Here is a 16301-nt window from a genome sequence, read left to right on the forward strand (position 1 = left end):
TTCAAGTCTGGGAGCCTTCCTTACTTCCACCCAAGGCCAACATGCATCTGCCAGTAAGTCAACAAGGTACACACTGACGCCCGGTGGACAAAATATGAAAAACTATTCTCAATCCACACTTAAATTCAACACGACACTCAATAAATTATTGTACTAAATGTATTGTAGAGCAAGTCTGACATATAAAAATATATATATATTCCTACTTGAATGGTTAAACTTGAAAGATATGCATTTCCCTATTACACCACTCTGTCGAATGCCCTGTGTTGAAATCATACATTACATGGAGGTCTTCTGACATCTATTGGACAGTTCATTATAACCTCATCGACTATATCTGAGATGGGCTGCATGAAATCTGGGTTGGCAACTGTAAAACACAGGAGCAGATTTAGTGGGTATTAAAAGTGAATGTTTAAATGAGAATAATCCAACATTTTCATTCTGCATAACAATGATTTCTGTTTTTTGCTGATAACTAACATGATAACAATTGGTGCTTCTTCGAAGATACTTATTTCAAATTAGCGATTTATAAAAATTGGATCATTATTGGGTAACAACATTAGTTGATAACTGTTGTCATGATAGTTCTCACTAGATACTTATAGTGTAGTGTAAAATAAATGCAAGCCAATATTCAGAAATCAGAATATCAATAAATACATCTGGATGAAATAATATTTCTGGACAAAGACGTTGGATAGGAACGCTTTCTATGTTGCATTCAGATTTACTGATGGCATTTATGCCTTTGTACCACTTTGTCCATTTCCCAGGGTCCTTGTCATGTTTGGTGAATTCATTCACAATGTCTGGACTGATGTAGCAGTAAACAAGACTTGGGTAAACAAACCCATGGTACAGGGTTGTTTCTATCAGGCAAGGGATGGTTATAAATAGTCCCCTTCAGTGACGACCCGTCATTAAAACAAAAATTGTGCCTGTTTTGCATGTTAATTTGGCATTAGTACGCGTCACATATCAGTATGCAAACAATGGAGAAAAAAAAAAAATTGTATCATTGAGTTAATAAAGCCGCATACAACCTTGGTCTCTTTTGCTTTCTTGAGTAAGGCAGCTCCAAAATACAGGTGTTTCAGCCTAGCTCAGTGCTTTCTGTGATGGAGGGGAAGCCAGCGGAAAATGCGGAGCGTAGGGGCTGGTAATGTTCTCTAGTTACGCCGTGATTGGCTCAGTGTTCTGTCACTCATGGGACACTACATCACCGCAAAATCTACGGGTAGAGCTCGAAAATTCAAGCCCCTTGGGTGCTGCCATAGAGTTACATTAGAAGTGTACATCCAAGAAGGCTCAAGGTCTTTGGCCACAGATAAAATTACGTCAAATCACGTTATATTATATCTACCGTAGCTTTGATTAGACTGATCATGTCAACATCATACTTTCAAAGTCTTAGCTAGCAAGCTAGCAGTCATCATCATGAATCAAGTAGATAATCTACTGGCAAATCATTTTCAATCCTTGTCATTTCAAGAGAAATAATGAAGAGAGAAATTATAGACAAAATGTATCGGTGCTCATCGGCCATTGGACAAACACATTACACAAGAAGTTGGAAATCGCAAATTCAACAATGACTGCTTTGGAAGGAATCAGTGACTAACTGCAAGCATTGCAAAGCAATCACTAGCCTGCTATTCAGTGGAGTGGGTGTGTGGTCCAAGTCTGGGTGTAAGGGTCTCTTTTCAAAGCTTAAAAGGATAAAACATTCAACAAGCGGAACGGCAACACAGGATCAACACATGGAGCTGTCTGTAGCAGGACTTTTGATCATTTTGTGTCCTCTTGCCCGGTAAATGACCAGGCTCACCGGTAGGAGCAAGTACTCTGGTGGATCATATGGAGAACTTTCCTGCTTCCCTTACTTGCACCCCTTTTCATGTCATTCTGCTGTGGGGAAACCAGTCCAAATCTCTCCGCGTCCTCATTGACTCTGGGGCCGACGAGAGCGAATAGAGGAATGGAGGCACTGGCTAGAAGGGGTGGAACATCCGTTCATTGTGTGGACCGACCACAAAAACCTGGAGTATCTCCGCACCGCCAAGCACCTCAACTCCAGGCAAGCGAGATGGGCCCTGCTGTTTACCCGGTTAAATTTTTCCCTCTCCTGCCGGCCGGGGTCCAAGAACGTCAAGTCGGATGCCCTGTCTCGCAGCTATAACCCCACAGTTACCACCACGGATTTACACACTGATTCGGTGAGTGAGTTTATAAGGAAGTGCATAGGAGATGTTGTACCCAATGTGACCATTAAAACCTACCCGAACCAGAAACTGTAGATTGAGGGCAGCATTCGCGCAAAACTGAAAGCGCGAACCACCGCATTTACCATGGAAAGGTGACCGGGAATATGACCAAATACAGTGTAGTTATTCCCTCCAAGGCAATCAAACAAGAGAAATGTCAGTATAGGGACAAAGTGGAGTCGCAATTCAACGGCTCAGACACGAGACGTATGTGGCAGGGTCTACAGACAATCTTGGACTACAAAAAGAAAACCAGCACGTCACAGACAACAATGTCTTGCTTCCAGAATAACTAAACACCTTCTTTGCCCACTTTGAGGATAATATAGTGCCACCGATGCAGCCCGCTACCAAGCACTGTGGGCTCTCCTTCTCCATGGCCGATGTAAGACATTTAAACGTGTTAACCCTCGCAAGGCTGCCGGCCCAGACGGCATCCCAAGTCCGTCTTCAGAGCATGCACAGACCAGCTGGCTGGTGTGTTTACGGACATATTCAAATCAATCCCTATCCCAGTCTGCTGTCCCCACATGCTTCAAGATGGCCACCATTGTTCCTGTATCCAAGAAGGCAAAGGTAACTTTACTAAATGACAATCACCCCATAGCACTCACTTCTGTCATCATGAAGTGCTTTGAGAGACTAGTCAAGGATCATATCACCTCCACCTTTCCCGTCACCCTAGATCCACTGCAATTTGCATACCGGCCCAATAGGTCCACAGACGATGCAATTGCCGTTCATTGCTGTTCATTGACTACAGTTCAGCATTCAACACCATAGTACCCTTCGTATTGAAATGTACTAATTAGATGTTCAGCTTGTCGAGTTGAAAGAAGAGCAAACTGTCTGAAGTGTCAAATGTTGTTTTAGTAAATCTGCAGATGAAGAGTGAATAAGCCATGTCCAAGATTAAATTACCCTAGGCGTTGAATATTGCACTCAGTTCCTTAATCTTCCTCTGTACAAGAAAATTTGGCCCCTTAGATAAGATTCCCATACTGTTGTAGGAGACATAGCAGGGGTTTGATTAAGCTTTAGAAATAGCTACATTTGAGATTATTAAAAGCAAAAGGTTTCTTCTGATATCAGTAGTGAGTTAAGCCGTCAAGGGCGATAATTAGGCTGTGTATTTGGTGTAAGTGTCATGACTTCTGCCCGAAGTTGGTCCCTCTCCTTGTTCGGGCAGCATTCGAAGTCACCGACTTTCTAGCCATCGCTGATCCACTTTCCATTGGTTTTGTCTTCCATCACACCTGGTTCCAATTCCATCAATTACATGTTGTGTATTTAACCCTCTGTTCCCCCCATGTCCTTGTCCGTAATTGTTTGTTGTAGTGCTTGTGCACGGTATGCTGGTATTACCGGGTTTTGTTTGTCCCATTTATTGTATTGTTCTGTTGACGGTGGTTTATGGATATTAAACAACGGCGTTGTAAATCAGTTTTTGCTCTCCTGCGCCTGACTTCTCTGCCGCCAGTACACACCTCACTACAATAAGTAGTTTTAGTGTCACGTTGTATAAATGATTGGAGACAGGTTTAATACTCCACCCAAAATACAACATGCCATGAAAGGCACAGGGACGAAGCCCAAAACAAACACTGATTCAAAAACACAGGAATGTAACCCAAACAAAAGAGCAAGATTACACAATACACACCACAAAAGCCAAAATAACAAAACACAGGTACTTTCAAGACCAACAGACATGGGAACAATAACCAACAAGACAATGGTGAACAGAGGGCATATATATACAATTACTAATCAGTGGAGAATGGGAACCAGGTGTGCGTAATGAGACAGTTCAGTGACGCCTAGAGGCCGGTGACGTAGAACTCTGTAACTGGTGCACAGAATGAGCAGCAGTACCGGTGGTCACATAGTAAAAGTAGAATTATCCGTAATGACTATAGCTTGGTAATCACACTCTGTGATAAGTGGCAGAAATGTATTGTCTAGGAAGAAGTAGTCTATTCATGAGAAGGTCTTATGAAATGGTGAGAGGATTGTGGAAAAACCACACATCAGATATGCCATTTGTCTTCAGAAATATCTGAATTGTGGATACTGTCTTTGATTAAGATGATACCTTAGGAGAGCTACGATCCAGATTGGGTGACAGTACACAATTCATATCACCATCTAGTATTAGGTGGTGTGTGTCCATATTTGGTAATCAAGAAAATACATTTGTGAAGAATGAACTGTTATCCCAATTTGGTGCATAAATGTTAGCGAAGATAACAGGTGTATTATACAGTCTTCCTACTACAATAATGAAACGGCCTGCTTAGTCTGCCTCTACACTTAACATTGAGAACGGTATGTTTTTACTAATTAAAATGGCTGCTCCTCTAGTTTTAGAAGGAACATTGGAACGATATGATTGACCGATCTACCCTCCTTTTAACTTCTCTGCGCTACGGATACCGGTACCGGGTTTAAATTCGACAACATACGGTGATCGCCACAAATAGTCATATTAAACATTCCTGAAAATACAAGTGTCTCACATGCTTCAAAAGCCTAGAATCTTGCTAATCCAACTGAGTTGTCAGATTTAAAAAAGGATTAACTGCAAAAGAATACGATGCGATTATCTGAGCACAGAGCCCCATACCAAATGACTATTTCAACCAGCACAGGCGTAACAAAATCACAGATTGCAATGAAATAAATAGTTTACCTTTGAAGATCTTGCTCTGTTTGCAATCCCAAGGCTCATTGTTACACAATGAATGGTCTTTTGTTTGGTTAAATCCATTTTTATAGCCTAACAAGAAACAGTTTGTGAACGCTTATCTCGTTGAATTTCGTGTCATTCAATTTTCGACGAAACATTCGACGTAAATACACAGACTAAACCTGACTTTATCCAGTCATGTTTTGTTTCCTTGCAATCAACTGTTTGTTTGTAACACAACCAAACTTGATGGGTCATTTCGCAGGACGTATTGACCCAAAGAAACCGATTGGAAGACAACAAGTAAGGACCTCATTGTGCACCAATTATATGACCGCTGTTTCGTTGATTGACTGTATTTTAACCCAATGACCACTGATCATCTTGAAATTTAGCTGGGTAGATAGCCAATGAGCAGAGGTAAACGGCAATATGTAATGTTTGTGTTTTGGAAGACCAACCCATGTAGTAAACTCCGGCGTAAAGACCGTCATTCGCCATTGAAGATTCATACTGGAAGGAGCCAAACTCGTTACGCACAGCAGTTTCGGTAACACGCATGTTCAGCTGTTACCTATGCTTACCTGTTCCTATGCTTCCTGGCTGATGTTTTGGTCACTTTTGAATGCTGTCGGTGCTTTCACTCTAGTGGTAGCATGAGACGGAGTCTACAACCCACACAAGTGGCTCAGGTAGTGCAGCTCATCCAGGATGGCACATCAATGCGAGCTGTGGCAAGAAGGTTTGCTGTGTCTGTCAGCGTAGTGTCCAGAGCATGGAGGCGCTACCAGGAGACAGGCCAGTACATCAGGAGACGTGGAGGAGGCCGTAGGAGGGCAACAACCCAGCAGCAGGCCACCCCTCATAGCACTTTGAGATATTAGCTGATGTACGAAGGGCTATATAAATTGATTTGATTTGATAGAGGACTGAGGGTCTTCCAAATATTGAAAGTGTGTAAATAGTTACCCATGTTATTTTGTAAGTGTATATATATTTTATAATATTTTTTCCCCAAAATTTTTTCCCCTCCATTTTTTGGGGGGGGTGTGTTAGAATACCATTTTGGTATTTTGAATATAGTTATTTGTTTCAAAATGTATACCTTCACCAATTTGGCCACTTGGGTACATTTGGGCTACTTGTGTGGGACACCTGGGTGACTTCATGATAAATGTCATGTAGCATACTCATTTTGGAAGTTATCATTCTGAAACTTTGCACAAGTACTGTTGCCCTCTTATGTTTTTCACTGAAATTGTCCCCATATTCATATCTGAATGTTTGTTTTATCTTGTTCATTTTAAAGATGAGGATACAACAATTAAAAAGAAAAAACGTCTGTTTTTTTCATTGTATTATCAAAACCAGATCTATTGTGTTATATTCTCCTACATTCAATTCACATTTACACAAACTTCAGAGTGTTTTCTTTCAAATGGTACCAAGAATATGCATATCCTTGCTTCTGGGCCTGAGCTAGAGGCAGTTAGATTTGGGTATGTCTTCAGGCGGAAATTGAAAGAAGGGGGGGGGGGGGGGGGGGGGGTAGCTGTAAGAGGTTTTAAACGAGAGTGGTTGAAAGTGCAGAGATGTGTCTCCTGAAAAAAGCTGATATCTACTTTAAGGTGATTTAAATGATAAAGAACCCTTTTACGTTTCACTGGATGATTTAAAGATGTAACATTCCAGCTAGTAAAAGTGACAAGCAGCTGTCCCTCATGATATTAGGCCTAGCCATGTAATTCAGGCGAGAAAAGGATAGATGCCAGATTACAACAACTGATCCATTAAACATTTTTCAAAAATAGCAAATTAAAAATTAAAAAAGTTGAAGAAAAATAGAAAACATTAACAAACAATACTCTGAAGTCTGGTATGAAAAAGAAAACCCACCCTGGTCACCTAATAGAACAAGGTAAACGCTAATCCCCATGAAAAGATATTGTGCAAGGACCACCAGAGGACAGGCTGCTCCCACGGACAGTAGCCCAGCCCGGCATGTGAGTCAAGGTGATCAGAGGCAATTAAGCACAGCTGAGCAATTATCTTTCCCCTACAAGAGAGAGGAGGGAACCGGCAGAAGGGGAAGAAAGAAAAGAGTGTTTGCTTCTACAAAGGAGAGGACATACCTTTTGGAAGGGAGAAGAAGGGGACACCACCTCTTGGGAATGGTTACCATGGATCCGTATGACCACTCGAAGGGAGCTCTCCACGGACGGATTGTGAAGGCGGTGACAAACCGTGATTTATGTTATAGTTTAAAGATACTCTCCTTGTGTTCCTTGTTCTTGAGAAAAAATATTTGTTTTCCTTGAAATCATCCTTGATTATGTTGGAGTGTTTAAGATGAAAGAAATACCTCAAAAGAGAACATTGTTCAATTAAGAAAACCTGCTCCTGACTCGTTTATTCCACCTTTCTGCTTTAGAGCAACCTCAAAGTACTGGGTCCGCTCACAATATCCACACATATTGTGCTTGTAGTGGGGAACACTAAACCTATCGAGTAGAGAGCCCTGCTGAAATAGTGAAGGATTTAAAACAAGTTGCGCATAAGAAATACTTACAACTCAAAACTAGGCTGTTTTAAAAGAAAGTATAAAACATTTTATATATAACATCTTACAGCAATACCACTAAGTTAGCAGCAACGTGTTTAAAGAAATGACGTAACCTAATAATAGAACTGTGCTTTATCTATCCTGGATACGGGTACCATCGAGAAATATAAACGAGCCACTTCATGGTAATAAAATAAAACGTTAAACCAAAAAGAGAATTATCTCACCAGAACTAAGGCACTAACCTTACCTAATAATAACAATATCAACTGATACCACTGGCAACGCTATACAGTATCTACAAAAGAGAGACTGAGTCTGCAGTGGTAGACACATTCGTCTATTACCCTAATCGCCAAATAGGTGAACATTCAGCCATTTGCTTCGTCCATCCACTGTAGAATGTTCGGATTTACGAAAGCCATTGCCTTATGGGGGTCTTGGAACGTATGTTATACGGAGTTGTGCAGGAAAAGCCACACCATACCGAACGTCGGGCGTCCACGTAGCAGACTCTTGATATCGTTGAAAGCGGCACGGTCACAAGCAACGCTGTCGGCATAGTCTGGGAAGAAAGAGATGGGAAGTTTCTCGCTCAGTGTTCCCTCATCATCGAGCTGCAGCCCTCCTCCTTCCTCTCGGGCCTTTCTAAGATATCGTACCTCATCACGCTGATATCCGGGAGGGCTCTCGCCTGGGCTACGCAGTATGGAAACAACAGTCGGCCATATGCTTCAGTCTGGAAGAGTTCATGGCGGAGGTAAAGAGTTTTTGAGGCTCCATTGTCCGGGAGAGAGGCTGCCCGGAAGTTGCTTCGGCAAGACTCCCGCAGTGCGGCAGACGATGAGGTGGATTTCAGCACATTGGCAGCTGATAGTGCCTGGAACGCTGTTCGACATGTCGGAAGCGCTGTCCCTGCACGGAGTATCGGAGGAAGTAAAGGACAAGCTTGCAGCCCGGGAACTAGCGACGGATTCCGACTCGCTCATCGCCTTGACCTTTCTGATCGATGGACGACTACGGGAACAAAGGAAGGAGAGTCGATTCCACCTCACCTCCGAGACATCCCGGAAGTCCCCGACGTCTGTTGCCGAGAGAATCCGAGGCTACCCGAGTTCCTCCGAAGAATGCGATTCACCTCTTACCAAGACTATGCAACTAGGCAGAGCTAGGCTATCTCCAGCTGAATGGCTATACAGGCTTCACACTAAGAGTTGTCCTGTATTGGGGGCCTGGTCATTTCGCCTCCACCTGTCCACTAAAAGACCAGGCTCACCGGTAGGAGTGAGTACTCTGGTGGGCCTTACGCAAAACTGTTCCTCTCCCCTTACTCGCATCATTTTTCATGCCATGTTGCTGTGGGGGAACCAGTCAAAATCTCTCCGGGTACTCATCGACTCTGGGGTCGATGAGAGCTTTATGGACGGTACACTAGCTTCCGAGCTGAACATCTCCACTCAGCCCCTCTCCATTCCCATGGACGTTAGAGCGCTGGACAGGTGCTCTACAGGCCAGGTCACCCACATTACCACCCCCATCATCTTACGTGTGTCAGGGAACCACAGCGAGACGATTCAATTCCTGCTCATTAAGTCTCCTCAGGTTCCCGTGGTATTGGGATTCTCCTGGCTCCAACGACACAATCCCCTCATTGACTGGTCTGCTGGTGCCATCATGGGCTGGAGCCCGTTTTGCCACGTCCATTGCCTGAAGTCTGTGCAGCCTGCCCCGGGACGTCTTCCTGGGGGCTCGGAAGTTGCACCAAACCTCTCCGCCATTCCTGCGGAGTACCAGAACCTCCAAGAGGTGTTCAGTAAGGCCCGGGCCACTTCGTTCCGCCGCACCGACAATATGACTGTGGGATTGACTTTCTCCCAGGCACCACTCCGCCCCGGTGATGACTGTACTCTCTGTCGGGTCTGGAGACCAAGGCTATGGAGACCTACATTGAGGACTCCCTAGCTGCAGGGTTCATCCGTCCTTCTGCCTCCCCCGCCGGTGCAGGGTTCTTTGTGGAGAAGGACAAAACCCTGCGCCCGTGCATCGACTACTGAGGTACTACCGCTACCCGCTACCACTCAACTCCTCTGCCTTTGAGCCGCTCCAGGGGGCCACCGTGTTTTCCAAGCTGGACCTATGCAGAACAGCCTGCCACCTGGTGCAGATACGGGAAGGGGACAAGTGGAAGACTGCCTTCAACACGGCCAGCGGTTACTACAAGTATCTGGTCATGCCATTTGGCCTTACCAATGCCCATGCTGTGTTCCAGGCTCTGGTTAATGATGTTCTCCTCGACATGTTGAACTTGTTTGTCTTCGTCTACCTCAATGACATCCTCGTCTTCTCCCACTCCGCCCAAGAACACGTGCTTCACGTACGACAGGTTCTCCAACTTCAATTCCATCACTCCACCATCCACTCATCATCGGTGCAGGGAGTGTACAGATGGATCCCAGGAAGGTGAGAGTTTTGGTGGATTGGCCCCAGCCTATGTCCAGGGTGCAGCTGCAACGAATTCGCCAACTTTTATCACCGTTTTATCCGGGGTTACAGCACCCTGCCCCCCCCCCCCCCCCCCTGTCTGCACTCACCTCTCCCAAGGTTCCGTTCACATGGTCCCCAGCTGCTGACCGGCGTTCTGGGATCTCAAACACCGCTTCACCACAGCTCCCATCTTGGTTCATCCTGACTCATCCCGCCAGTTCGTGGTGGACGCCAATGCTTCGGATATCAGAGTGGGGGTTGTCCTGTCTCAGTGTTCTGCCCTGGACCTCAAGTTACATCCCTGCGCCGCCTTCTCCCACCGCCTCAACGCCACAGAGAGGAACTACGATGTGGGGAATTGTGAGCTTCTCACGGTGGAGATGGCATTGGAGGAATGGAGGCACTGGCTGGAGGGGGCGGAACATCCATTCATTATGTGGACCGACCACAAGAACTTGGAATATCTCCACACAGCCAAGCGCGTCAATTCCAGGCAAGCTAGGTGGGCCCTGCTGTTCACCCATTTCAACTTCTCCCTCCCATACCGGCCAGGATCCAAGAATGTCAAGCCAGATGCGCTGTCACGCCTCCATAGCCCTACGGCTACAACCCTGGAACCTGAGACCATCCTTCCCACCTCGTGCCTGGCGACGGCACTCAGCTGGGGAATAGGGAAGCATGTTCGTGAGGTGCAGCATTCCCAGCTGAACCCCGGGGGGGTGGGGCAGATAAACTGATGTTCGTTCCTAACGCGGTCCGCTCCTCGGTCCTGGAGTGGGCCCACTCCTCCAGGCTTGCCTGCCACCGGGGCTCCCATCGGACCCTGGCCTTTGTGTGACAACGCTTCTAGTGGCCTACCATGGTTTTTGACGTCTTCGTGTTCATCGCTGCATGCACAATCTGTGCACAGGACAAGACTCCTCTGCAAGCCCCAACTGGTCTCCTTCAACCTCTGCCTGTCCCTCACCGTCCCTGGTCTCACATATCCCTGGACTCTGTCACGGGTCTCCACCCGTCTGATGGCAACACTGCCATCCTGACCGTAGTGGATCGGTTTTCCAAAGCCGCCTACTTCATTCCTCTCCCCAAGCTACTGCCTTGTCTCAGGATGGTAAGTTGGTGGTTGAAGATATCCCTCTAGTGGTGTGGGGGCTGTGCTTTGGCAAAGTGGGTGGGGTTATATCCTTCCTGTTTGGCCCTGTCCGGGGGTATCATCGGCTTTTCTAGCCTTTCTAGGGAGTTTTTCCTAGCCACCGTGCTTCTACACCTGCATTGCTTGCTGTTAGGGGTTTTAGGCTAGGTTTCTGTACAGCACTTTGAGATATCAGCTGATGTACGAAAGGCTATATAAATAAATTTGATTTGATATCCTACTGGAATTTCAATAGGCGATGAGTTGAAAATCGACCAGCCTCAGAATTCCCACTTCCTGTTTGGATTTTTTCTCAGGTTTTTGCCTGCCATATTAGTTATGTTTTACTCACAGACATCATTCAAACAGTTTTAGAAACTTCAGAGTGTTTTCTATCCAATAGTATCTGGGACAGAGTAGGAGGCAGTTCACTCTGGGCACGCTATTCATCCAAAGTGAAAATGCTGCCCCCTATCCCTAAAAAGTTTTAAACACTATTATTGCACACAGTGAGTACATGCAAAAACAGTTCTAAAGACATAATTCCCCCTTGACTTTATGGGGTATTGTAGGCCAGTGACACAAAATCTTAATTTAATCCATTTTAAATTCAGGCAACAAAATGTGAAAAAGTCAAGGGGTATGAATGCTTTCTGAAGGCACTGTATTTATTGTCTGTACCACGGACAAAGCAGAATGCATTTGGCAATATTTTCTATCCCAATTAATTTGCAATTAACATTTCAGAAACAACCGAAACATTTTGGAATTAGTTCCCTATTATAAATTCACAACACCAGGTTGTGTCTCGATCCCAGCCTTTCTGATTAAGTATAACTTCCTGTTTAACCATGCTAATTCATCATGGAGGAAAAAGTAATCTCGTCTAAAATTGATATTGTTACTCAAAACATGCAGTGGTTTAATTAATAGAGTCCTTAACTAATGTACTGCCCACTGGCTGAGTTATTCATCAAGTTAATCACACCTGTGAGTGTACAGGCCTAGCCTTCAGATTCAGAAAGCTGAAGGTCTGCAAAAATCTTAATTTGTTTGATTCTATGCTGTAATTTACTGCAGGCTCATACCACTAATAGATGTAATGTTTTTGCAACAAGCCTGGATACGATTTAATGTTGATCCATTTTAAATGATTTGTAGCCTTGCTATAAAATGTAAAAAAGTAATGTATTTTCCCATCAAAAGAGAATTTGAAAAACCCATGTAGCAAAGCCACAGCAAAATCATACTACTATGACCCATCTCTGATGGGGGTTTCCCCCCTCCAGGTGACAGGCTATTTGACCTATTTACTCCTTAGTCATGTGTCCTGCATGAACCAATAATAACAAACTTCAGCTTAACTTTTTCAAAACTAGTTTAGACTATTCTGTCCTACAGTATTACTATCTCAATAGAGGAGAATACTAGAGTTAGCCACTGGCACTGTATTTACATTAAAAGCATACCTAACCTAAACTCTGTTTTTTTAATAATATATTGTAATATTATTAATCTTATTATCATGTTACCATTAACTGAGAAGGTGCTTTCCACTTGCAGAGTGGAACAGAGTCGGGTGGCAAAAGGTTGTGTGATTGGTGGCATAACATGTTTTATTTATTTCACCTTTAATTAACCAGGTAGGCCAGTTGAGAACAAGTTCTCATTTACAACTGCGACCTGGCAACATAACCTTAGTAACTGTAATTTTCGAGGCAGATCACATACCTAGAATGCAAGCTCAGCTTTTTCAAGCAAACAAACTCACCCAATCCCACAATCTATCACGCAAGGTGGTGGGTGGACTGCCATGCTCATGATGACGAAAGAATGTCCCCAAAACACCATAGATTATTTGCAACAACTGTATCAAAAAGTTCGTTTAAATACAGTGTATTATTGAAGGTTGGATAGAAGGCTGATTGCTCTGCCCCGTGCTCGCTTATTTCCCTCTAACGTTATTTATATTTCTAATAGTTTGACAGCGAGCGTATTTCCATAGTCAAAGGGAAGGGAAGAGTCAAAGGGAAGATGGAAAAAAATGTAAACGCGCTGGCTCCGTGAATCAGTTTCTCATACATCAGTTTCTCTGTCATGTAGAATGGTTGCTGAATCAGCTGTTACAGAAAAAAACGACTTTATTATAACAACCACATTTTTGTTATTTAACCTTTATTTAACTAGCAAGTCAGTTAAGAATAAATTCTTATTTTACAATGATGGCCTAACCCCGGCCAAACCCTGGCCTGTCCCGGACAACACCTGGCCAATTGTGCGCCACCATATGGGACTCCCGATAACCGACGGTTGTGATACAGCCCGGGATCGAAACAAGGTCTGATGTCTCTAGTCTCTAGATGTCTCTCGTGCTTCCGTCCCTCTCCTCGCCGCTACGTGGGCTCGAACCAGGTAACGCTATTAGTGCACACATAGACAACTGACACGCACCGACAAGCATCGTTACCCATCGCGCCACAAAAGCCGCGACCCTTGCAGAGGGGAACAACTAGTTCAAGGTCTCAGAGCGAGTGACGTCACCGATTGAAACGCTATTAGTGCGCACTCCGCTAACTAGCTAGCCATTTCACATCGGTTACACTAGCACTGAGATGAAGTGCTTTAAACGGATGCGCCACTCGGTAGCCTAAATGAAGGATGGTTTTAGACAGGCAGCCCAATTCTGATATTTGTTTCACTAATTGATTTTGGCCAATCAGATCAGCTCTTAAAAATATCTGATGTGGAAAAAAATATCAGAATTGTGCTGCCTGTAAAACGCTGCCAGAATACCACCAATGTATTTCAATATAAACAACGCAAGGTGGCATCTGAACTCCACTGTTTCCTCTCTGGACGCGAAGTTTTGGCAACCTTGTTATGCTGTAACCATTACTCACGCGCCCAATGAAAAGCAGGAAAATAATATTATGTCACACGAGTTAATATACTTTATTATTGATAAAGTTAGGATTAATAGAAATTATGCTTAACTACTTTTCATTGTGTACCAAAGATTCGGCAACAATGCATATAGCTCGTCTGTGTCAGGTATTACGGTAAAATACCAAAAGCAGGAAGTCGATTTGAAAAAGCGCGTTCTTTTTTCCTGACAGATACAAGGGATGACAACTACTGCCAAAATGACAGAGAACGGTGCACAAGTATGTTGCAAATTAACGTTACCCTATAAGTGTAATAAGTATCTAACGAAAGGTTTTTAATAAAGTAACGTGGTAACATGATGTATATGGCGATGTGCACCCTTCCATCAAGTATATCCCCATGTGCTTAGCTAACCAACCTTTTCTTTGTACGTGCTCTTTTATAACCCTTTCGTGCTTTTCTAACCCTTTCGACACACACTCCATAAAGGTTAACGAGTATGTACGCGATAACTAACATTGTTAACAGTTACGCACTTCCATACAACGATCTAGTAACCACAGAGACACATCGCAGTTAGCTTAGATCTACAAACATTTCACAGTCACTTCCTGGTTCTGATCAGCTGTTTTCCTGCTTTTGGCCAGATATGAATACCGAAGGTAAACCTGAACTTCAAGTTAGCAGCTAGAAGTACTTTGTTATCAAAGTAAAATCAGAAGTAGCTATGGATCATGAAAATATTATGTTGTTTTCTAAATGAGTATGTATTTTCTTTCAGTTGTTTGCTAGGTTGGAGGGGAGACGGTCATTGAGGGACATTGAACCTCACATCTTTCCTGATGGTGCTGGACCTATTCAAGGTACTTTGCCCTGATGTATAAACGTGGCATCATCAGGCCATATAAATAAATTATTACAGTAGTCACATAGTTGACATTTCTTTTACATTCATTCTCCAGGTGACGTAGTGGAGTTCCATGGCACCGAGGGAAGTGGAAAGACTGAGACCATGTACCATCTGGTGACCCACTGCATCCTCCCAGCCGACCGGGGGGGCCTGGAAGTGGAAGTCATGTACGTGGACACCGACTACAACTTTGACATGCTGAGGCTGGTGACAGTACTGGAGCAGCGCCTGGGGGAGGACGCAAAAGGAGAGGATAGTGGGGCGGCGGTAGAGCCTGAGGAGAGGGTGCGAGCCTGCCTAGGCCGACTCTTTGTGGTTAACTGCTCCAGCTCAGTCCAGCTGCTTCTCACACTGCACTACCTGGAGAATACCTTCAGCAGCCGGCCCACTCTGTGCCTATTGGTCATCGACAGCATCTCATCCTTCTATTGGGTGGACCGGAGTGGGGGAGGGGAGAGCGTGGCCAAGCAGGAAGCCAACCTCAGGAAGTGTTCAGAGCTCCTGGATCGGCTGCGGAGAGACTACCGTATAGTGGTGTTTGCCACCACGCACGCCATCATGAGGAACTACGGGCACTCGGCTCAGGCTGACGTGGGGGCCATGACACCTGGGCCCTCTGAGCCATCCTCATCGTCTTCCTCCTGGAGACAGTGGTCCTCCTCTCATGCCTCAAACTTTGACAAGGCCTACCTCAGCAGGGCCTGGCAGAGGCTAGTGACACACAGAGTGCTGTTCTCCAAAGGAGAGGTGACCAAGGACAGAAAGCAGGTGTTTTCAGCTGCATGCACCACCACAAGTACAAGAGGTGCTAAATGCTCCTCTTTTTGTGTTATGGAAGGGGGTGTTCAGTTTTTATGAAGATGTTGTTGAACTCAATTGATTGAATTCTATTCTGATTCTGGATGTGTTAAACTGATATTAGACACTACAGCAACTTTTAGTGATTTTATTTCTTACATTTGTTGGATTATTTTAATCCACCAGATGTGGATGCTATTATGTTTGATGTTTGTGTCATTTGTAAAATAATAAATCAATAAAAAATAAGTAAGATAGGGCAACTGTAACAGAGGTTGCAAATGTTTTGAAAATAGTCTGAATACTTTTTTTTTTTATATATATTTTATTTTTGCATTTTCCAATTAACAACATTCAAGACAAACTAAAACATAGGGAGGAGATATCAGGGTTGAACTTGTGCAGTCTAGATGGGGTGATATAGAGCTGATGGAGGAAATTAAACTGGATCAGTCTGTATCTGGAGTTCAAAAAGTATTCATACCCCTTGACTTATTCCACATTTTGTTGTGTTACAGCCTGCATTCAAGATACATTTTTTTCTCACCCATCCACACACAATACCC

General features: G+C 44.1%; 1 protein-coding gene across 1 annotated transcript; it reads left to right on the forward strand.

Moving 5' to 3' along the window:
* Positions 1-14223: 14223 nt before the first annotated feature.
* On the forward strand, positions 14224-16024 carry xrcc2 (X-ray repair complementing defective repair in Chinese hamster cells 2). Its single transcript, XM_038973223.1, has 3 exons — positions 14224-14305; positions 14809-14890; positions 14990-16024. Exons 1-3 carry the CDS (start codon positions 14267-14269, stop codon positions 15793-15795), a joined length of 927 nt encoding a protein of 308 aa, XP_038829151.1. The 5' UTR covers positions 14224-14266; the 3' UTR covers positions 15796-16024.
* The last annotated feature ends 277 nt before the right edge of the window (positions 16025-16301 follow it).

This window comes from Salvelinus namaycush, chromosome 33 (assembly GCF_016432855.1).
Source record: "Salvelinus namaycush isolate Seneca chromosome 33, SaNama_1.0, whole genome shotgun sequence".
NCBI classification, from domain to species: Eukaryota; Metazoa; Chordata; class Actinopteri; order Salmoniformes; family Salmonidae; genus Salvelinus; species Salvelinus namaycush.